General features: G+C 40.1%; 2 protein-coding genes across 3 annotated transcripts in view; both read left to right on the top strand.

Moving 5' to 3' along the window:
* The window catches only part of LOC115389099 (sodium-coupled neutral amino acid transporter 3-like), a 35,432-nt gene extending 25,069 nt beyond the window's left edge, over window positions 1-10,363 (top strand). For both annotated transcript variants that reach the window (XM_030092495.1, XM_030092496.1), the window contains 9 exons: window positions 3,312-3,394; window positions 4,584-4,642; window positions 5,019-5,165; window positions 5,979-6,058; window positions 6,499-6,599; window positions 7,055-7,179; window positions 7,296-7,440; window positions 8,284-8,387; window positions 9,870-10,363. In XM_030092495.1, coding sequence (XP_029948355.1) covers window positions 3,312-3,394; window positions 4,584-4,642; window positions 5,019-5,165; window positions 5,979-6,058; window positions 6,499-6,599; window positions 7,055-7,179; window positions 7,296-7,440; window positions 8,284-8,387; window positions 9,870-9,974 — 949 coding nt within the window. In that variant the 3' untranslated portion in view covers window positions 9,975-10,363. The remainder of the gene's footprint in view (window positions 1-3,311; window positions 3,395-4,583; window positions 4,643-5,018; window positions 5,166-5,978; window positions 6,059-6,498; window positions 6,600-7,054; window positions 7,180-7,295; window positions 7,441-8,283; window positions 8,388-9,869) is intronic.
* A 4,044-nt stretch (window positions 10,364-14,407) lies between these two features.
* LOC115389100 (guanine nucleotide-binding protein G(i) subunit alpha-2-like) overlaps window positions 14,408-22,609 on the top strand; it is a 56,642-nt gene continuing 48,440 nt past the window's right edge. The window contains exon 1 of the mRNA XM_030092498.1: window positions 14,408-15,175. Within this exon, the coding sequence (XP_029948358.1) occupies window positions 15,058-15,175 (118 nt within the window). The 5' untranslated portion in view covers window positions 14,408-15,057. The remainder of the gene's footprint in view (window positions 15,176-22,609) is intronic.

The following is a 22,609-nucleotide window of genomic DNA, read 5'->3' as shown; positions in this document are numbered from 1 at the left end:
AGCGATGTTTTACTTCATGACATATAGAGATTTTGAAAAGTCTAAATGTGAACAGCTCAGATGTGCAAAACTATATTTACAAAAACCTTACGGTATATCATACTTACGACAGACATTTTTTATAGAACTTGTTCAATTTATCCCTATTTTAGGTGTTTATTTCCCAAGTATTTCAAGGCGTATCGCACAATAATCTAAACCCACTGAAAGAAATCTCTCAAATGACTGTTATGGAAAATGGAAAATAAAGAAAAATCTAGTATGTTCAAAACAAAAAAGCATTTTTTTTTACCCAAAAATAGTGCATGCTGTATTAAAATGCTGCACAATCTTTTTTTTTAGCAGGAAAAAAAAAATAAATGAAAAGAATCTGTTTCAGTGTGACATTTTTAGACCGTACCACACCTCCTAAAAATGAAATCATAATCCCGTGCCAGAAAAAGCTGCGCGTTATCCCGTCTCATCTCCTCGTGCGGTTACCCTGCCTGTGCAAAGAGTTCAGCCTCCGCACAACATTGCTGCTGAACTGTGCCAGTTGTCGACCTGCCGCCGCTCTGGATGTGATGAGCAGCTGGCGTGAGAACAGCTGTGACAGTGACCCCAGAGGAGGCTAGCGAGCGGCACCGCAGCCGGGAACACACATCAAAACACAGCGAGACTCCACAGCTGAAAACGTAAACCACGGGGTATCGCTGGCTAGTGCAGGTGGCTGCAGAGACAAATAACTCTCACTTCCTCGGATGGGATTTCCAAAGTGATCCATCCCCTCAACCCTTGCCCTAGTTAGGATCTTGTCTTCACATCCTTTTCCCTGTTTAAAGAATAGTAGATGGAAAAAAAACTTGTGCTTGCATAACAGTTGTTGACCCATTTACTCACATGCATGTATAAAATCAACATCGAGAATTTGCATTTGTGGAATAATTTTACAACTAAAACACAATCACATGTAGAATCTGTACCGAGACAAGTGAAAACAGCTCCTATTACCACTGTCGACTGAGAAATACCGGGACTGATGTGTCGCATGATATACGGCCGCAGTAAAGGTGATTTACTGTGACAGCACGCTCCCATTGTTTTCTGGTGTCAGCTCGGTTTTCTTTGTGTTGCGAGGTTGTTGCCGTGAGCCTCGGTCAACAATCATTGCTTATTGGAGATGACAGTCTCGAGTGACCCAGTGGCATTTTCTCCTGTCATTGGACGTGCGTCTGTTGGTGTATCTGTGTTCTGGGTGGCAGAAGAAGAAACATGCCGTTGCAGTCTAACTCCACCTTATATAGTGGCTGCTGTACGCACACTTCACAGAGAAACTGAACAATGGAGGGCTAAAGGGAGCAAAATGAAGTGGACCTGTATGAATGTGAGAGAGATAATGAGATAAACTCTGCAGGTTAGAGAAGAGGAGCAGATCAGATGATTCAGACAATCAAACATCTGGGGGAATTGATCAGTGAGATAACTAATCAAATCACACCATGTGCACGAAAGCTGGCTCATCAAAGACCTGCTGGTATGTGGCTGTGCAATTGTACATTTCCGTACGGTTTAGGAAATACTGAACTCGATATTGTTTTGTGTGTGTGCCAGTAATAATCGGTGCTCATGAGCTCGATGGCTACAGAGTAAGATGACAGCAGGACAGATGAGCTTCTTTTTTTAAAGTGTGCGTGTGCGTGTGGACGGGCGCGCGTTAACAGATGTTGCCTCTCTGCAACATCTCTCACCTGATAGGAGGCAAGAAATTAATCATCAGGCCTTGTGTCTCTTTAAAAAGAACTCACGTGAGTTTCTTTCCGTTCCCGTGACACGGCTGCGTGTCGCTGGAGGTCGTCTGTCATCTGCTTTTATGAACTGCTTATATTAATCTCTTCCCTTTTTTGTTAAAATGTTTCTTTAGGTTTCCTACATTCTGATTACATGTGTAAAAATCACACTATGATATTTTGTTGGGTGATTGTACGAGTAAATTAATTATTACAACGAGTAAAAGTTTAACTTATTGGCCAAAAAAAATTATAGGTGAAAAAATGTTATTACTTTTTCAAATTGTGTACACATTGGCTTCAGATTTTGAGATTAATGAAGTACAGTCATGTAAGTATTTACATTTTATATACTTCCTGCTTTCTTCTAGAATTTCACTTTTTCAATCATATTACTGCACATGCTAATACAATTGCAAGATAAAATTCAGTCACGATATGACATGTGACAGCCTAGCACAAAATGTCAGTTTGTCACTCCTTTCTGCACCGTGATCGCTATCATGTTAATATATCAGGCTGGAGATGAGGGCAGATGCATGACAGTAGTTGATGCTAATAACATTTTTCATCATCGTGATTTTCAGCTGCACAATGTTAATGTCAATGTTTCAATCAGCGAGTGTGTCTCAGTTATTTGCTCTGTTATTTTAATAAAGCTTATATTCTGTAGTTTCTTATAAACAGCAGTGCCTCTTTCCTCAATTAGCTTATGTGCCCCTGTTTATTTGACCCATTTATTTGTGGACAGTCTTTCGCACTAACTCAAATTAAATTTATTTTCTAAATGACGCCTACCACTCCTATGATTAATAGCAGCATCCCTGATAATGATCAGTAGAGGGTAATTGTTTGTCTTCGAGAAGATAGCAGTCTCTTCAAGAACCTTTCCATATTAAATCCAGTGTGTTTAAATTGTGAGCAAATGTGATCTTTACTATTAAAGCCTTAATTTTGGCTTGTTACTCTAACCAAAAGGGCACAAAAGAATTATTTTTAGCAAATGGGCAAATATAATAATATAATAATATATTTGTCTTAATTTTATCTTATTTGTGTAACAATCAATGTGCTTGTATTTGCTTTTGACATCTATCTTTTTTAAAATGTATGTAGATAACAGGGTAATTACAATTATTGTCTGATTTGCTTTATTATCTTATTCTAATGTTTCTGAAACCACCAACTTCTTATTTTTGAGAAACGACACAAAACCATTCCTTTAAACAACGGACAAGATTTGAAAATGTGATTTCATGCCTGTTCAGTTTGTTTTCTCCCCATTTCTACTCAGATACGAATAAAACAACTTGACATAGTTTTCTGGATTATACAGTAAATAGTCTTTTTTTTCCCCCCATCATGTAAATCCAGTGTGCAGGGCTCTCTGATTTTCCTGTTCAGTTTGTCCTGAATGTGCTCAATCGATACCTGACACAGTGCAAGCACTTAAAGAGAGTTGAGATTGACTGAAGTCTTTAAGTCAAGTAATTGCAAATCAATACATTTAATTCTCTCTGTCTGTATCTTTCCACCTCTCTGCAGGGAATGGTACATGAACGGAAACTACCTTGTCATCATTGTGTCTATTGCAGTGATCTTACCGCTGGCTCTCATGAAGCAGCTTGGTGAGTTTATATTCTCGTGTTTCTCTTTTCGCATCTTCTTAAGTGATCACTGGGGGTTTCTTTTAGAAATTTAAGCAAAAGTCACACATCTGTGTGAAAATATGGAAAAGGACGGGAGGTCATATGAAATGCATGCAATTATATCACTATATCATATAAACATTCATGCAAGCTTTTTTTGTATCATTCATGTCAAGTGATTATTCTTTTCTGAACTGAGCATGCAAAAATGGGATTTTTTCAGATTTTTTCCAGGTTTTTTTTTTTTTTGCTGACCTCTCTCTCTCTTTTTTTTTTTTTTTTTACAAGCATGTTTTATTTTACAGTTTCTTCCCCTGAGACTTGACTTGGTGCTCTGGTTATGCCCCTGTGCTTCAATATAATCATGTAACCATGCCAGTCATCCATGCCTGATTGACCAGAGATCACCCGTTTATAAATGGGAACTTTTTCTCTTATCACACACACTGTGTGTATCAGTGGGCTGCAGTAGTGCAGCGCACGAGCACGAGCACGAGACAAAAATAGAAGTGAAGCATAAAAACTAAACAGGGAAAGCCCGTTTGGAAATGAGAAGCAGGGCACGCTGGCCGACCTCTCGTCAGAAGTCTCTCTCCTGCCGAGACTCATTGAACAACCGACCCGCTTGCAGCAGTCAGTCCAGGAACCAGACCCAGAACAGCCACATTCAGCAAGTCACAAACTTTGAAGGACATGCAGACAGGGAGCTGGTGGGAATACTTGATTAGATGATTTCAGTATGTTTATATTTTCCGATGAGTCCAAACCTTCAATCATATCAACTTTCAGTTTGAAGAGTTGAAGCAGTTTGTTGATTTTATAGGTTTTTTATTATGTTTTCTTGTCTTTTATGGAACTATCTTCTGTCTTCTGGCCAGCAAATCGGGAAAAATTAATTGTCTTTATCTATACTTCTTTCAATTGTAATTAATAAATCGATCGATTGCAATCTCTTTCGTGTTTAAATTTCTGTCATGATTACATTAATTCATCAAAATATACTTTTGTATAGTTCAGTCCAAACAAGATGTCGTTTAGCAGGAATAGTTGACTAAATGTATAATGTTCTCAAATATTCTATGTATTGAAATGTTTGGATATCATTCCGAACAAACCTGACATTGTAATCAAAGACAGGAGAATTGTTGATAAAGTGTCTGTGTTTCAGGATACCTGGGATACACCAGTGGCTTCTCCCTGAGCTGCATGGTTTTCTTCCTCATTGCGGTAAGACCTTCAGTCTTGATACAGACACGTGAAAAAAGATATTTCATTTTTCTGTTTTGTTTGTTGTGTGATAGCTGCAGGCATACTCAGATGAACAGGGACCCCCCCCCCCCCCACCGCCACCACCACCTCTTTAGTATCCGCTGCTCTCTCTACTCATTGCTATGGACTAATGTTTGCGTTCTGCGGTTCCAGGCAGTGCTGGTTCCCTGTCTTTCTCTGACCTAGTTTTGGTTGTGCAAGCTCTAATCCACTCACTACGCTCTGTCTTTCTCTCCGGCTCTCCCATTGACATATTTTCTGCTTGTCTCTAATATTAACTGTGTCTCACAGCATATTGCATCTACTTAACGCTTCCCCTCTCTGCGCTGCGCAGGTCATCTACAAGAAATTCAACGTTCCCTGCCCATTTGTGGACTTCGCGTTCAACAGCACTGCCAGCGTTATGAATGTCAGTGCCAAGGACCCTGAAGCGGAGGCCGATCCTGCCTGCATTCCCAAAATGGCCAACCTCAACTCACAAGTAGGTTTATGCATGTCGCTTATGTCTGAATCAGCGAAATCACCCTCACTGCCATGGTCACTGACGAGCGCCCACGTGTGTCATAGCCATCCTTAGCATGTTGCCAGTGCCCCCGCACAATCCAAGCATGGAAGCCTTGGTTTGAAGCACTCAGCTGCATTGAATCGGGGATCGAGACCTTTTATGAAGCTGTTAATTGTGGACCCCCCCCCCCCCCCCCTCCCCCCCACCATGACTAACGGCTCGGGGATGGACGGCGACCCCTGAGCCGTCTGGAGAAGTGTAACAGTTGCTTTGGCATTTGCTTTCCTACAGTGAGATCATCAAGTTTGCTCTCTCCGAGCCAAAGAGACAAATCATGAGTGAAATGGGAACGGCCTGACATTATTTTAACCGCACATGCATTTTGCAACATTGGACTCACTGTACCTCCACAGTAAGATGGCCTTGAAAGACCTTGGAAAAAAAAAAAAAGATTGGTGCCTTACTTGAACTTTCAGTACTTATTTTGCTTGTGAAATTCTTGATTTTCTTCTGTAATCCTATCAAGTTTTTTTTTTTTCATTGGCTTCCATTAAAGATATATGTGACTTTCTTTACCAGACCAATCCCTGCTGCTTAGCAGCTTACAAGTAAGGCATTTTTAAATAGGCTCAAGCTGGTTTCCAGCCAGGCCCAACTTAATCACAGGGAAACAATTAGCTCTCTGTAATGTGTCAGAGGGAGTAATGGGCAGTAGAGCGCGAGGTTGGTGGTAAGACGTCTGGGATGGCGCTGCTGTATCTATGGTGACCTGTTGGGGTTCATTTTCAGACGGCCTACACCATCCCTATCCTGGCGTTCGCCTTTGTGTGCCACCCTGAGGTCCTCCCTATCTACACAGAGCTGCGCAAGTACGTGTTTATGATGGACGACCCCTGCTGACTTTGTTTTGGGCAAAATAAAACAAATCTGTTCCACAACAGAAAAGCTACTGTTTCTGCTTTCTGCTTGGCTGATCATAACCTAGGCACATGCACAGCTTTCACTTTATTTTTGAAATGTGTTGGCACTGCTTGTATGCTCCAGCATGTTGTTAGTTTGAATTTATCATCCCGCTTTGAACCGCTGTTGCTTGTATCTCTAACAATAATTTGGGTGTGTAATTGAATAATTGCATTTCTCTCCATGAAACATGGCCCTGGAGCTAAAATTGTTATTTCGTGGTTAACGGACTACGCTCTTTGTCCACGGGCATATTACAGTGACGTACCGGAAACTGCCGTGGTGTTTGTGTTTGTTTGCTTGTGTCTGTGCGTGCGAGACATCACATTGCAATATCTTCTGATTTCAGCGCCACCAAGAAAAAGATGCAGCATGTGGCCAACATCTCCATTGCAGTTATGTACATCATGTACTTCCTCGCTGCGCTTTTTGGATACCTAACTTTCTATGGTGAGGCCTGGTCCTCCTGGCATTGCAGAATAATATGTGCCTCTGTCTGTCTGTCTGTCTGACTGTCTATCTATCTTTTTTGGATCTCTTTGCTTATTTTTTATTTTTGGAAGCCTCAATCTTCCTATGTACAGTGAGAGCTATTGTTTGTAAAGTATCATAGTGCACCCCTGCCCTCTAGTGGTAATTGAGCAAACATAAAAGAAACTTCAACAGCTTCACAAGTTTCTTTTGTTTCCTAATATATTTTGATAGGTCATTTTTTTTTTATCTCCATCAAGATGCATTTTTGACATTGTTGCGACTCTAATGAAGACAGATATCCTTTCAAATACACATAACACGCATTTATTATTTTATTATCATTAATATGTTGTGTGTTTTCAGGGTAAATCCTGTTCTTTCTAGGTGGTTTATCAAACATGCTCTGTTCTTCCTGTTTGTTTCTCCTCCAGGTAAAGTGGAAGCAGAGCTGCTCCACACCTACAGCAGCATCGACCCGTACGACACGCTGATCTTGTGTGTGCGTGTCGCGGTGCTCACTGCCGTCACTCTCACTGTACCGATTGTGCTCTTTCCTGTGAGTACAGCTTTACAGTCGCCACACATATCATGAACTCCACAAAGCCTCTGGAATGTTTTAAAATAGAGTTAAAAAAAAACAACTAATAACCTTTTCGGTCTGGGTCTGCTCAGGTACGGAGGGCTATCCAGCAGATGATGTTTCCCAATAAGACCTTCTACTGGCCTCGCCACATCGCTATTGCCTTTGTTCTGCTCACTTTCATCAACCTGCTGGTCATCTTTGCCCCCAACATCCTGGGTATCTTTGGGGTCATTGGTAGGTTACAACTCAACTTTTCTCCACCACGCATGAAATGACAGCATAGAATAAATGTCATAGTCTTACGAACCTACAGACATCTTCTAGACCTTTTCCTCCAACATAGATTTGCTGGGGATGGAGTCAATACCAGCGATCGATGGGTGAAAAGATGTTAAATATGTCAGGGGTGGGTCATCATTCCTCCAAAGGGAAAACAGTCACACGCATAATCACACAGAATCCCAAGCACAAACTGCACAATTTAAAGTGACCTCAAACCTCAGAGCACGTCTTTCAGCTGTGAGGAAAAGCCGACAGGATTCAAACCAGAGTCATTCTTCAAGCGAGAATGCTGACCAGAATACTGCCCCATAGCTCTTAATCCTTTAAAGGAGAATAAAAGCAGGCTGCCCTGTCCATATACTGGTTTATAGGTTTATAGTTTACAGGTAACCTACAGATGCTGAACACTGTCAGACACTTTAACTTTGTACTACTATTGCACGACTTTTAAAAGATAGATAAAATGGACGATTACCAGATACACTAATTAGGATTTTTAAGATGGTTAAATGCTTGTATTTTGTTGAGAGTATCAAAATTTGCTTGAACTCCGTCAGTCTGATCCAACCAGCAAACACAGTCAAGCCCTTCGCGCCATCAATATGTATTTGTGGCTGTTCAAAAAATATAGATGAAAATGCTTTTCCTAATTTTTTGTTGTTGTTGTTGTTTTACTGATTTACATTTGTAGTAGAAATTGCCATTCAACAAGATTTCATGGGAATAGAAAAAAAAGAGAGAATTCACGAAGAACTGTTGGAATGAAGACATTTGTGTTTTTCCTGTATTTTCCAGGTGCCACGTCTGCCCCCTGCCTCATCTTCATCTTCCCTGCAATATTCTACATACGTATTGTACCCAAAGAAGAGGAGCCGCTGCGCTCTCCCCAAAAAATCCTGGTGAGCATCATGAAAAGATGAGAAAAATTTGAATTAATTCCGCTTCCTTCAAGGAATGCCGTCCAAGGTTATTTAATGTCGTTCACACATATCTGGTAGATGCTCGTGTAAGAATACGTTTTGCATAAACACAGATGGAACTTACCACCAGGATCAACGTTTGATCCTACTTTGGCTGAGAGTATCTTCTCATGACTGAGATCACCTCTTTGTTTTAGAGAATGAGCTCAATCAGCTTCAGTCACACAACATTTACTTCTTTGATTGCACGGCCTGATATCTGGCGATTATATTCAGCTCTTATTGTATTTCCATCCGTTTTAGTGAGACTCCAACCCCAACAAGGCTACATTTATTGACTTTCTTGCTATCTTGTACAGATAACAGATGAGAGCACATAGATGATCAACTCATCCTCCGACTGACCGCATGCCTTACAGACAGGCTCTGATTGCTGCTGTGCTCAATGCGTTTGTCACTCTATTAAATGACACCAAAGCTCTCACCATGATTGTTTTTTTTTTTTTTTTTCTGTTCAATCATATAGTGATGCAAAGCTGCACTGATAAGGATTGGGTCTTAAACCTACATATTTACTGAGCCAAGATCCCTACCTGGACTTTTCGATAGCTTACTTCCTTTAACCTTGTTTCACAAAAATGATTCCATCTTTAGTAGCTCGACATGTTATTTTACTACACTGGAAATCTCTTAAAAGCAACTCCATTGCCCAATTGCATAGTGAAACCATGTTTTTTATAAAGATGGAGAAAAATTAAAACACATCAACAGGTTTATATGCATTTTTCATGGCAACCCAGTGTGGCCTTCATTTAAAATCCACAGAAGCTTTGTCTTTTTTAGCACATATCATTTTGGAAGTTATTTGAGAAACACAGCAGCTTTTGCTAATAAAAACATAATACCACCATTTCAAGCAATATTTAGAAACTGGACATTTTTGTAATGACAGTCATAAATCTGCCAGTAACTGCCTGTAGTCTGTCTTTTGTCAGACAGTGTGGTGTTTTTCCTGCCAGTGTGCTGTGTGCATGCTGGAGCACAACACTGCTTTCTAGTGGCTGAAGCAGGGAAGCACTTCTGTTTTTTTTCATTGTAGCTGGTTTCTTATCATTGAGTTTCACTTGAGATCCCCTCCAGAAAACAACCACAGTTTAGAAGTACTTAAAAAAAAAATACATTTAAGGTTGCTTTCCAAGAAACATTCCAGCAAGCACCTACATCTTCAGCTGAACTGCATGAAGAAAATAAGGAGGGGGTTGAATTAGATGTGCTCATATAGAGAGAACATGGAAACCTTATATTCCACCCACAATCACTCCTGTATCTCATGTTTATTTCTGAGAATGTATGCAAGCTGTTCATCTTCACACTCGATATCACAATTCTTACTCAACAGATAAATATTTTCCCCACAGTCATCTCGCCTTCGCTCACTCTCTCTCTCACTTTCTCTTCCAGGCTGCCTGTTTCGCCGGGCTTGGCTTCCTGTTTATGATAATGAGTCTGAGTTTTATCATCATTGATTGGACATCAGGCACCAGTAAAGCTGCCAGTGGGCACTAAACACCACCTTCTGTTTTTATCAGGTTTTATATTGTTGATTTGGATCTGTGTTGTCATGCTACCAGTTTTACTTTGAGTCTACCCTCTTGTATCAGTTAGAAAACATTCGCCTCGGACAGCTTGGGTTCAACGTGGATCTCCACTCTGCAAATGCTCCTGAGCTCCTGTTGCCCTGAACATCCTGCCAAACAGTGATTGTAGATCCACACCAGTGTATTTTCTTTAAAATAATGGAAAGGCCAGGTGCATGAAGATAAATTGGAATTCTCAGAGGCTGTGCCTTGTGGGAAGGATGTGGGAAGAAAGCAAAAAAAAAAAAAAAAAAATTAGAAAGCTGCTGTCTTTACACTCCTGTACCTATGTTAGCTATGAGCTTCTGCCTTCTTTCACTATCCATGTTTTATCCTAAATGATTTGCAAACTGCTTCACAGTTTGAGGCGTCTCCTACTTAAAACATACTGATTGACAGTGCTTTTATGATTTGTATGCCTATCATCATTATTATTCTAAGTTATTCAAATCACTACATATTTTCTATAATGTGCAACCACAGATGGAAGTGATAGCAAAAGCTATTGCACAGTTGGAAAGATGAGTTAAAGGAATAGTCCAGCAGTTTTGGATCTGAGAGCTAGATGTCATACTTGGCCGCATATTTGCGTCTATAAATATGTAGCTTCATTTTTTTTTTTTTGGGGGCGAGTTGCACAAGCTCAACATTGAGTCTCAGCGCTGCTGAACTACTCCTTTAAGGTGTGCTGCCTTTAGCTCCAGTTTCATTAACTCGTGCTGCTGTTGTTTATTCTGTGTATCGGGGGTGTTGACATTCTCCCCTCAGACAAAGCAGGGTGAAAAACCACAACGTTTGTGGCGCAGTGAGCACATTTATCATTACATTCCTGCACAATACAATGTAGATGTATATTTTTTATTATCGATCACTACTTGATGAAAACCTCAGCTGATGAAATGATCCTCAGCTCCTGCTGACTGAGGCATAACGATATCAGAGAGGTGGGGGCATTTCAGATGGCTCTTGCTCATCCAGACTACACAGTGTGTGCAAGACTCCCTAGGTGACGTACACGAATCTTTCCTTTTCAGTATTACAATGTAACGGACGGTTATCTGAAGATCTCATCCATTTGACTGTACAGATCAAAGTGATGAGAAAATTGACTAAAAGAAAGTTACTGCTCAGTGTTTTCCTGTGATGAAGCACAGATGGTTTTTACCTGGAAGACTAAAAGTGTTGTTTCTGAACATATACCGAAAGTAATCAGAGATAACCAAAACGTGTAAAAATCAACATCAACAGGGTCATTTCATGAAGCGGTCAGTAACAGTCTGTTGCCTGTAAATATTTCTGCGTTCAGCACAACCTTGATCCCTAACACAAACGACAGATATGGGATGTCTATCTCTTAACAATCTTGAAAAGAAGTTAGCAATAGCACTTTCCTTTTATAAGCACAAGGTCGTAGCCATTAACGAGATGAAACACAAAGCATATTCAATATGTGATTTAAGGGCATGTCCCCTTGTGCAACTGAATCTTTGATCAGCCGCTTAATCTAATGTAGTTCATGAATCAGTGACGTATCGATGGTTGTCAGACATTACTTGAAATAGTTACATAAATGTAGCTTCCCAATAAGCCCCCATGTGATCATTAGTCTCCCCTTCTGGTCTGCGCTCTTCAAATACAATGACTAAATACTTAGATGTGCTGTTGGAGGTTTTTCAGTGTCTGTGTTGTTAAAAAAAAAAACAAACGAAAACATGGTTTCACTGTATTTGAACTATAGTATCTATATGCATCTGTGTTGTTTAACCTGCACCTGTACTATGATCAGAAGTATAATTCAAGTGTCTACCATTGATGGATTAACTGTTTTTTTTTTTTTTTTTAATTTGATGTGTGTTGTTTCTCGGAGCGCATCAGTCGGATTTGATTAATTGATAAAATGCAAGACGATTGTCTTTTTTTTATGTTACTTTCGTCTTGTCTCGTCAGTGATATGTCATCTGTGGTATAGTCGAGTCATATCTGACTTCCTTGCTGCTTCTTGGCAGACAGTAACCGACTAACATGGAGTTGTTAGCAAGCTGGTGTACTTGCTTACATTTCATTTTTTATAATAAATCCTCTTACACCAGACTACTTCAAGTGCTGTATGGGTTATTGTCCTGTCTGTGGCACAGCAAACCACTTTTAACCCCCCCAAACCCTCCTTTTTTTTAATATATTCAAATGTTTGGTTGTTTTTATGTATCTGTGAACAGATGAATCATGTGAATCAGCCACTGCTGTGCAACTTGGTGTTTGGCATTGTTTGACAAAATAGAAATATCCCCCAAAAACCTGTTCTTAGTTTGATCTCACAATTTTACTGTGTGTATGACGATATCATCACATGAGTAGGATGAAAGGTAAGCAGCCAATCAGTAAATTGATCAATCAATCAGTAAAAAGCAACAATAGTAAGAGGGGCAACATTGTGCCAGTGGCTGATGCAAGATGATCTCTGAGGACCTCTTCTTGGATGTCAGTGTAATTCTCTCCCTCTTTGTGTGATCTATGGAAATATGTATGATTGAATAGTAACATATTAAATATTGACATCAGCCAGCGTCTATAAATAATGTATATAAATGTATACCCTTTATATTCTATATTCATATCTAGTTTATATAATGTAAATAGCGATTAAAGAAAAATTTAGCCCAATTAAAGATGATAAATGTAATCATTTTCAAAGTGCTTTTAAACCTTTTTGTCCTTCAACTCATGTCTATTTTTCTTGTATCTCTCTATATTTTAATATGTTGCTGGCAGGTATTGTACTGTATACAATGTTGCAATAAAGATAACGGGGTAACATTGATTTTGTATCGTTTGCTTGGTATTGTTTGGACTGTTCTCTTAACATTGCCACACACACTGACGTCAGCCACACTGTCAAACACACCTGCTGAACTGGGGCTTCTGGTGATCCAGTCACATGGCAGCAGCTCGGTGCACTTAGATACACAGCACTGGTAGGGTTTTCACACGCAACCGCATCCATTTCTTGCAAATTGATTAAAAAATGAAGTGCTATTCCACGTGAGTCACAGCTGGTTGCAAGATACAGTGTTGAAGCCAGAGGTCAGATGAGAATGATCACTTTGGGTGAAGATAAACTAACCACTCCTCATAATGAAGTGCAGGAAGGAGATGTCTGAATTGACAGCACAGCGACTTACGAAGGAGTCCAGTTGCAGCATTAAACCACATACTTTTTTTGGAAAATGACAGAGTTCACTGGACTCAAATAGCTCTGGCAGTCACTCTGTTTTTGCTTTTTTGAGATGTTCGGGAAACTCAAATCATGAATGTGCAGCAAGCATGAAGCTATCAGGCCAGTTTGAAGCAACATCTTAGAGGATGTTTTTAAAGCAAAGTCTTGATCTCACCATCTATGAATGCAAGTTATGAAGCCAAGAAAATGTTCAACCTAGAACTGTTTATAATTCATATTTCAGTCTGTGATATGCTTATTATTTATTTTGACTTCTCAAATTAAGGAATGTTTTAATTCCACAAAATAGCTGAGGCTGTCTCTTCATTCTTGAGTAGGGAGTCTGTCCACAAGGCAGCACTGTAGAGCTGTGTCAGAATCTTGTCTGACATGCATTGTAATATATTGAAAGGGTTGCACAGAATTTTGTTCAATTCTTCATAGTTTTCTAGTTTAAATTTTGTTCTGGGTCAAAGTATTTAATTCACACTTTGAAGAATGACTTTATTCACTCTTTAAATGTGCCACTTTTTGAACATATAGTTCAGCTAACAGTCCTCACCGTTTAAAGCTTTTGATGGATGCATCAACACCTGGGAGAGCAAGTTAAACATGACAAAAAGACAGACAAACACTAATACAAATTGAAGAATGTGTAACTTTTATCTGTCATTGTTTCTCATGTGGTTCTGCGTTCCTGTTCTGGTATCGCAATAAAAATAATAAAATATTGAAAAAGAAGAGTGCAAAGCAAAAATATACAGGCATGCATTGCATCAGCGTACATGAAACAGTTCAGAACATTCTCAAATATATTCCACAGACTGGTTTGTATTTTGAAGTAAACTGAGTGAAGATAAATGTGCTTTAAATTATCATTAAAGTACAGAAACATTTTTCCCTGTCCAATGAAATTCTTTCTCTGCTGTCAACAGAGTGCCAGCAGTGAAATAACCCAGAGAATAGCAGGCTAAAGAAACAGTGCAAGAAAAAAAAAATCACAAGAAATTAGAGTAACATTAAAACACAGAAATAAAGTTCTTGCAGTCAGTGGCACTCCGACTACATTTCCCATGATGCACCAGGCGGTGGGCGTGTCCTCCCCGCCGGAGGTGGGCTCTGCTGCCGCCGCTGTCGGGTTGGGAGGTGACGGCGCTGTCTGGCTGTTTGTCGGGCGGAGGGTAACTTCACGGCGGCTACGGGTGTGGCTTCAAACGTGATAAATCTCAACGCGGTGGAAGAATGCGTATCGGCAACACGGATTGAAACTGAGAAAAACGTAAACGGCAGCGAAGATAATTATCCCGTGAAGAGTCGCGAGTGTAGCTGTTGGCAGGGACCCGCGAGCGCTGTTTTCAACAGCTGGAATACTTTTTTTTTCCCTCCCTCTGCTCTTAACTTCGCGTCCGTGTGCGTAACCTGCTCCAATGATTTGCTGTCGCTAAAAGTCAACGCAGAAATACTCACTTTTTTTTTTAAATCGCTCTCTGGATAACTTCGCTCTCGTCTAAAACGCACCAATGCTGAGAAACTGACTTAAAAAGAAACAACTACAGCTTTTCTTTAGATTATTTGTAGGGGGAAAAGTTTGTTCCTCTGATTTTTGCTCTTTTTTTTGTGGATGAACGGACTTCGTCACGTTTGTCGCCTCTCGCCAAAAAGGGAAGTCGCCTTTCTCAACTTCAGCCCTCGTTTTTGAGTTGAAAAGCGGGGTTTTCGGACCTCGGTCGTGAATATTTTTTTTTCTCAGGTAATATTTTCCCACTAAACAGCAGACCTGAAGCGCGCACTCGGAACCATGGGTTGTACAGTGAGTCAGGAAGATAAAGCTGCGGCCGAAAGGTCTAAAATGATTGACAAAAACCTGAGAGAAGATGGAGAGAAGGCGGCCAGAGAAGTGAAACTGCTGCTGCTGGGTGAGTAGTCTGTCACAACACTGACACTGGGTTGCAAAAGTGTCACACTAATGGCTACAGACGAATTATGCAACTGCCTGCAAGATATGAACATTTGCACCAGCGCAACAAAGGGGTAAAACGCACTAAAAAAAAAATCCCAACCAGTGCGACTTGGCGTCACATTTCCATCTCCACTGAAGCTCCAGGGCCGCTTCTTATTTATGCTTAGGAGACAAACGTGGCAGCACATCAGTGAGCGCAGCAGCTGTCTTTCCCACTTCATCTGCCACTTTTGAAAGTTCACATGTTCAGCTTTTCCTCTTGCCTTCAGACTTTTTTTTTTTTTTTTTTTAAAAAAAAAAAAGCTTTGACACAAACAAAAGTTATTTTTTTTTCTTTTCTGGAGAGTGCATGGGAAAGTTTGGAATAGAAACAGCACTCTGATGCACATGGCCTTTAGCAGAGATGTGTGGAAAGTATTGAAGCCAGTTTCACAACGTGCTGCTGAGTGTGAGCATTATTGTGAGATAATTGGTGGGACGGTCAAATGGGGCTGTATTGAGTTTGGAGTGGTTTCCTTCTCAGCATGGACTGGACTCCAGGGTCAGACATGACAGGGCCCAGTTGATAATGAGTGGGCTGGCGTTTGGATAGAGGGTGAACAGTCCTCACTGGGATATTTATACACACAAACACACACACACACCAAGTGATTGAGAGAATGACTTTTTCCCAGGCTTTGAAACATCTCTTTGGCTCTTTCAGCCTTCAGTCTCTGGATTTGAACCCTTCTCTCTGCTGTCTCCGGCATACAGACATGTTGCCTCTTGGGCTTCCTTCAGACATGTTTGTTCATTCTCTCTGGTTCTGCACCATTTTCCTCTTGCAGGTTTACACTGTGTGTTTTATTTGGAACCTTTCTTGGTAAGCTGCTCCGAGATGCAGAAGGAAATCGTTCAGCAACTCTTCATAGCTATGTCGTGTCTCATGTTCTTTGGTTTAGAATGCCAATATTATTGGCTTTAGGGACTGTAATTTTCTAAACCAACAGTGCCTTGTTTTTCTTTCTTTTTTTTTTGAAAGCTGGTATTATAATGACAAGTGATTTTATTGAAAACACCTTGCTCAACATGGAGTTATAACGGGAACAAATATAATTTTCATAAATTAATATAATTGTATTGAAAATGAATCCCAAACTGTAATCTCAGTGAGCATATTTCTCTCATGTTTACAGGACTGCTATATATGTTCTTATATCTTTTATTTACCTTAAGATACATGATTTTTTTGTAGCAGATTGTTGATCACAGACTAGCTAAATCAGTTTGTCATTCAGTTTTTTTTTTTGTTTTTTTTTTTGACAGACTGTATTAAAATGTGCTACAACTGATGAGAAACATATAGTGTTTTTCTCTCCCGAGTCTTTTACGAGAGGACTGGTTGTTAAGTTATGCCCCTGGTTATGAGGCTAATTACATACCCTGCTTTGTACACCAGGTTTGGTATCAGTAATTACCATCCGGTGCAGTGTGTGAGGGCTGCAAGGAATTACAGAAGGGGTCTGAATCTGAGCCCAGGGCTTGTGAATGTATGTATTTTAAGTGCAAGTTTCTGTTTTTTTGATACACTTTTTGAAACAAGTGTCACAGCATTTGAAAGTGTACAATTGGAATTTGTTGCTCTTATTTTTTTTTTTAATTCAAAAAGTAAACTGCATTCCTGATGAAGACTGTTGTACTTAAATAATGCAGAAAATTTTTCAGAAACCTATTTTGTGCTTTTGTCCGATAAGTTCTTTAAAGCGATGCGTGTTTCACCTAATTTGAGAATTGTGATATGATCCATTGTCAGAAGGCTGTATTGTCGTAGCCTGCAGCCTTAGCTGAAATAATTAGCTCTCCACTGCACGTGTGAAAGAAGTGTGACATCCTTTAAGAGGTGTCATGTCACACCTTTAGGGATCCTTTTTAGCTTTCTGCCACCATGGTATCTAACGGAACATCTGAGAGAAGTCTTGCTGCTTCCCTCATTGCGTGCCGTTAAGCTGTCTGTCTAATAAACCTCGAGTCAACCAAGCTCCGCAGATTCAGCGATGTGCTGCAGATTTTACATTCAAGGGTGAAGCTGGCTTCTACTCGTGGCAGTGACAGAGATGAAGACCTTTTCTTCGAGGCTTATTCAAATTGAATCCAAGGAAGTGTAGCCACAAAAAGCCCAACCGGAATGTTTCTTATTTTGGCAAGTTACTTGCTGTAGACAAGCAGAAGACAATCAGGAATTTCCATGGTGACTGCTTGCTCTAATTAAACCTGACTAAAAAGACGGGAGCATCAGATTGTTTTGTCTTGTTAGTTGTTCCCAGAGAAAGTCATTAGTTAATGTAGCAGAAAGGACTTCATGCCATCGAGGCTTAAGCATTCATTAACAGGAATTGCTCATTCATAGGCCTCCCTGCTCATTCTGTTCTTTGATTGACATTTAATCTCCTCCTCATTCTCTTAAAACATTGTTGCTGCTCCTCTCAGGTAATTTTCTCTGTTGTTGGGAAACCTGAACACTCGTTTTTTTTTTTCCAAAGCCCTGGATGGCTCTTCTGAAACTCCCGCAACAACTGCAAAGTGTGTGCGCGGATCTCTCCACGATTCGCTGAAATGACTGCTAATACGTAAACGCACACTTCAGTCATCATCGTTTTAATTACTCATGAGCACCTTTCCTCAGAGGCTTTACTGACAGAACATTTATGTAATGCATTGACATACTGAATCCATGCATGCAGCCTGTGGGCATAGAAGACTTGCATACATAAACACGGGCTAAAAATAACTTCAATATGTGTGCATAAATAAAGAAGTGGGCTGTGTATACACCCCTCCCTCACCCTTGGGTGTCAGCTTGACAGGGCAGAAGTGATAAATGATTGAACATAAAGTTTTATCGAGCTGCGTCTGAAAAATGCTGATCATGTTCTCAGAAGAGAAACGATCTGGTCTATTTTGAGCGGTGAAACAACTTCTGTGGCAGAACTGCATTTTATTTCCATTGAGAATAGTAGGCATGTTGTTTTGTGTCGTTTTGTGCGTTGCACAACACGTCACAGTTTATGACTTGGTTCTTCCTACAGCTCTGGATTGGCCCGGATTCCTTCAAACAGCTCCCTGTGGTCACAACAGCAAGGCTGCCGCATGTAACAATGTTAGACTGACATATGGTTCAGCCTGCAGCTCGTTTTATTCAAAATCAGAGCGTCAAGTAGGAAACTTAAAATGAAGGCGGACACATTACATCACCATGCCACAAGATTAGAAATGTGACGTTAATAGCTTCAGGTCAACAATATATTCCAGTGTGGAAAGGTGATGTAGAGAAATATTGTTTGAGTTTAACGTCGCCAGTTATTTTATTCACACTGCTCATTGCTATGAATCAGACTTTGAGTTTTGAGAGACACTGATGATATGAAGCCAGTGTTTTTCTTCTCCTGTTGTCCATGTGATGTCTGCAGTGTTCATAGGGATAATTACTCATTAACCTGCAAATGTTGCTGAAGCTTTTGGCAGAGTGTTGGACTTCTAGTGAGCGTTGGATCTGTTGTTGGGTAAATATGACTCCAGAGAGGAATCTGGGTGAATTGATTTGATATGAATGAAAAGTGAAATATGCCGTAAAGTAATTAACATGTCCAGATTCTAATAAATCTAGTTGTTAGTTTATTGGTTTCAGCCATTGAAACTTTTTACTGCTTGAACATTGTGTTTTTAAAAAAAAATAGAAAAGATCTTGTCCGCTCTCACATTCTATGCCGAAACTAGTGGTATTTTGTATTATGTACTCAGTTAATGCATCTAACTGTCTACCCCTTTAGTCAACATGGAGTTGCCAAGACAAGAGTTAAAAACCTGTAGAAGCTGCCTCCGGATTGAGGCAGTTTTTCTAGCCAGCTGAGAGATACTTTCTTACAGATTGGGGTTATGCTTCCTGGTAATTCATTAGTTTTTCTGCTTATGTGTGGAAAGATCAGCAGAAATAACAATGACTGGTTCCAGGTGTTGTTTATGCACCATCATAGAAAGAAACTTTTTTTTTCCCTTTTAGATAACTTAGTATTGCAGCTGAAGCCATAAAGTTGAGTCAGTTCAGTGTGTCACACGTTGGCTGAGTCAGACCAAAGTGTGACCTGAAAAACTAATTAGCTTTACTATGGGTATAAGACTGATTGAATTTTTTTTTTTTTTTTAAAGGGATGTTATTTATGAGGTGGAGCATCATATAGAATATAATTTTAATTAAATGTGTGTGGTTAAATATTCAGCTCAAATCGTTTGATGTATGCTTTTATTGTATCTTCTTTATTGTTTGTGAGAGAAAACTCTGACCTGTGACATGAGGATGTTCCTCTGCCCACCGTCGCACTACTTTAAAGACGTCTTATCCCTGTGCGTTTCAAATAATTTCTTTCATTTCCCTTTAATGTGTTGATTAGATCCCTTACTCAACATTTGCTGCAGACATGGTATTGATTAAGGTATGTGGCTCCCATTTGGAAAAGCCATCAATCTCAGCAGAACTAACCTGGGAAACCTGAGCTGCAGCCATTATGAGAGGAGAGAGAGGTTTTTTTTTTCTTCTTTTTTTCTCCTTTTCACTCTGTTTCACTACACATTACTATTACACCATTTTAACTTTTACATTGTTTGGGAAATATTTATGTTCAATCATTATGCACTCTTAAAAAAAATACACCCCTTTTCAGATAACAGGGTCTCGGTAGCAGAAAATCTCTGTCTGGCTAAATTTATTGAGACGCAGCTGTGTAATATAACTCTGACTTCAGCTTTCATGCAGTCTTCCATTTGCAGCAGTCATGCTTGATGACTGCTTCAGCTGACACGCTCTGCATTGGTCAGCCTATGCGGTCATCACTGCACAGACACACTGACGGCCTCCCTCTTATTACAGTCAGTGGCAGAGCTTTAGTGGGTGTCAGCTGTAATTACTGTCGACTCATTATGAAGACCTGGGTTTCTCTGGAGAAAACAACTCGCCCGACCTATTCCCCCCCACAAATAAACCGTTCTTCAGAGCCTTCCTCTCGCAACAGAGCACACTTTTCCAGCTTCGCAAAACGATATGTCATCCGTCCATGAGCTGCGAGAGAAGAAATAAGGGCAAAATGTGTCCATTTTTTGACTCATGAAATGCGCTCCTACTTTATGTTTTTAGGTGACTTGGCCTTGTTTACTCAACTGTCTGTACCACAGTGCCGTCCAATTAACTGTGTGACGCACTGGATGGCAGATCTATGAACGCGTGTGTGAAGAGGCTGAATATCCTGCAATTACAGGGAGCGCTGTGAAGATAAAGGCCTCTCCTACAGACTGTGTGTCTCACTACAGCTCCGCTGGGACGAGGCTACACTCTCCTCTCTGCTCTGGAAATACTGATAGAACATCCTCCACCGCGGACTCAATAAATATCTCTAGCCACAACTCATAACTCTGCTTTATTTGTATACTATTCCAGCTGCTCCATAAAAACACTACAGTTAGTTAGAGGTCAGGGTTTCATCGTAGAAATGAAGGCAGCATAGCATATAAAGTTTTTTTGTGTATTACCCGAATATGTGAGGAGTTGAAACAGTTTGGAGTGCGTGTCTTTCAGGGTTGATTTAGTTTTTGACACCATCGCAAATGTGGTAATATGCGTCTAGATTACAAGTACATTTTTTTTTCTAAACGTGCACTTCATGCATGATAAATTGTCTCGAAGGGGGAAGTAGATAAATAGTCTAACACCGATTGGTGTTATGCAACAGTTCGTGACAGAAAAGGGATACATGCTGTGATGAATATCACACAGGAGGTCGACTCATTGGGGTTTTTTTTTTTTAATGTTTGTTCTCATTACACCAAATGAATGAAAATGCATTAAAAGCATTGAGCCATGCCAATAATTACACTTTTAGATGTTGACTAATTTATCTCATATCCACTTGAACTTAACCAGCCTACCTACTACAGTGAAGAAAAATTACATCACCATTATTTTCAACATTAGAAATGCTGATACATTAAATGTATTTTTTCCAGAATTGACCCCGTTGTGATTATTTTGCACATTTTATACCAGCTACTGTTAAGACGTCATATAAAAATGTCAGTGAGGGAAGAGTGCCTTGAAATATAGTGCTATTATTTTAGGGCCCTGTCGCCCACCCCTCTTAGATAAATGGATCCTCTATTAATTCTGAAAGCTGTGCTAAAAGCATGATGAAGCATGGAAGATGTGAACATCAAAATCGGGAGCTGTTTATGTTATCATGACGGAGGTGAAGTTGTATTGATAGGTGAGATGGTGTTTTTTTTTTGAAGGATCACATTTGAGAGCACTTCCCATTGCAACACATTTTTGCCCTTTTATCCCACTAAACCAGAGCCCTGACAGCAGAAACCAGGAGAAGAGCATGTTCATTTATCATTCCTCCAAACGGTTCTCAAACTACAGCAATAATGCTTCTTGAAAAGCTACAGCCATGATATGTACAGTCTGAGTTGAAAAAACCTTGATGCCTTCTGGGTAATTGGCGTTTATCAACCAGTTGGATCACTAGGGAAAGAACTTTCACTGTAGACAAAGAGCTGTTGCTTTTGGATCAAGCAGGTGGTTCTTCCTGTCCCTCTTAGTTCAGTACATTGGTGCCTAAAGGTTCCCCTGAGGGAAGTAGTCACCAAAGAGTCTCGTAGTTATCTCAGACTATCATTGGAAGTTGGGGTTTGACTTGAGTGAAACGGGCCGATCAGTACCATCAAATGGAAAACAAGACTGCCACAAAATCTACACTGGCCCAAGTCAGTTATTCTCCCCGTTTAGCACCTCGATCAGTGGTGAACTATGTCTTGAGACAAGTGAACTCCTCTTTGATTTTACCCTTCCCCTTCTTGCCTCCAGTAGGTGTAAAATCCTCGGCAGCATCCAGTACATCTCCAAAAGCCTCAATAGTTGTTTTTGGGTAAAGATTGCGTTGAACTAAGAGTGAAATCCAGGTTAGTAATCCTATCATCTTTGAATGACACTCTGTAGGATTTCTATGCAGTTCAAGCCCATGTAGACGCTGCAAAAATATTGGAGTCAGCTTAGCACGACGCCTCTGTTCCAAGGCATCACCTGCCAGAGTTCTGAGTACTTTATCCCTCAGGAGGAAAAGTGCAGCCTTCCCAGTAAGTTTCATTGAGGCGGTTTCTGTGTCTTCATTAAAAGAAGAATATTTTTCTGTTTTGCAAATATGTAGTTTGAAATGTTGTTGGCATGGGGGTGATTAAAACATATTCCATCTGTTTGGCCATTACATTATCTACATGTTTGAATACTGCCTGAAACACAGTACTTCATAAAATTCTGTCAAATTTCTGGGTGAAAGTGATCGATACTGTTGATTAAAATCCAATGTGT

The sequence above is a fragment of the Salarias fasciatus genome, chromosome 5 (genome assembly GCF_902148845.1).
Source record: "Salarias fasciatus chromosome 5, fSalaFa1.1, whole genome shotgun sequence".
Taxonomy (NCBI): Eukaryota; Metazoa; Chordata; class Actinopteri; order Blenniiformes; family Blenniidae; genus Salarias; species Salarias fasciatus.
Note: the sequence above shows the minus strand (reverse complement) of the source record. Positions and strands in the feature narration are given on the sequence as shown.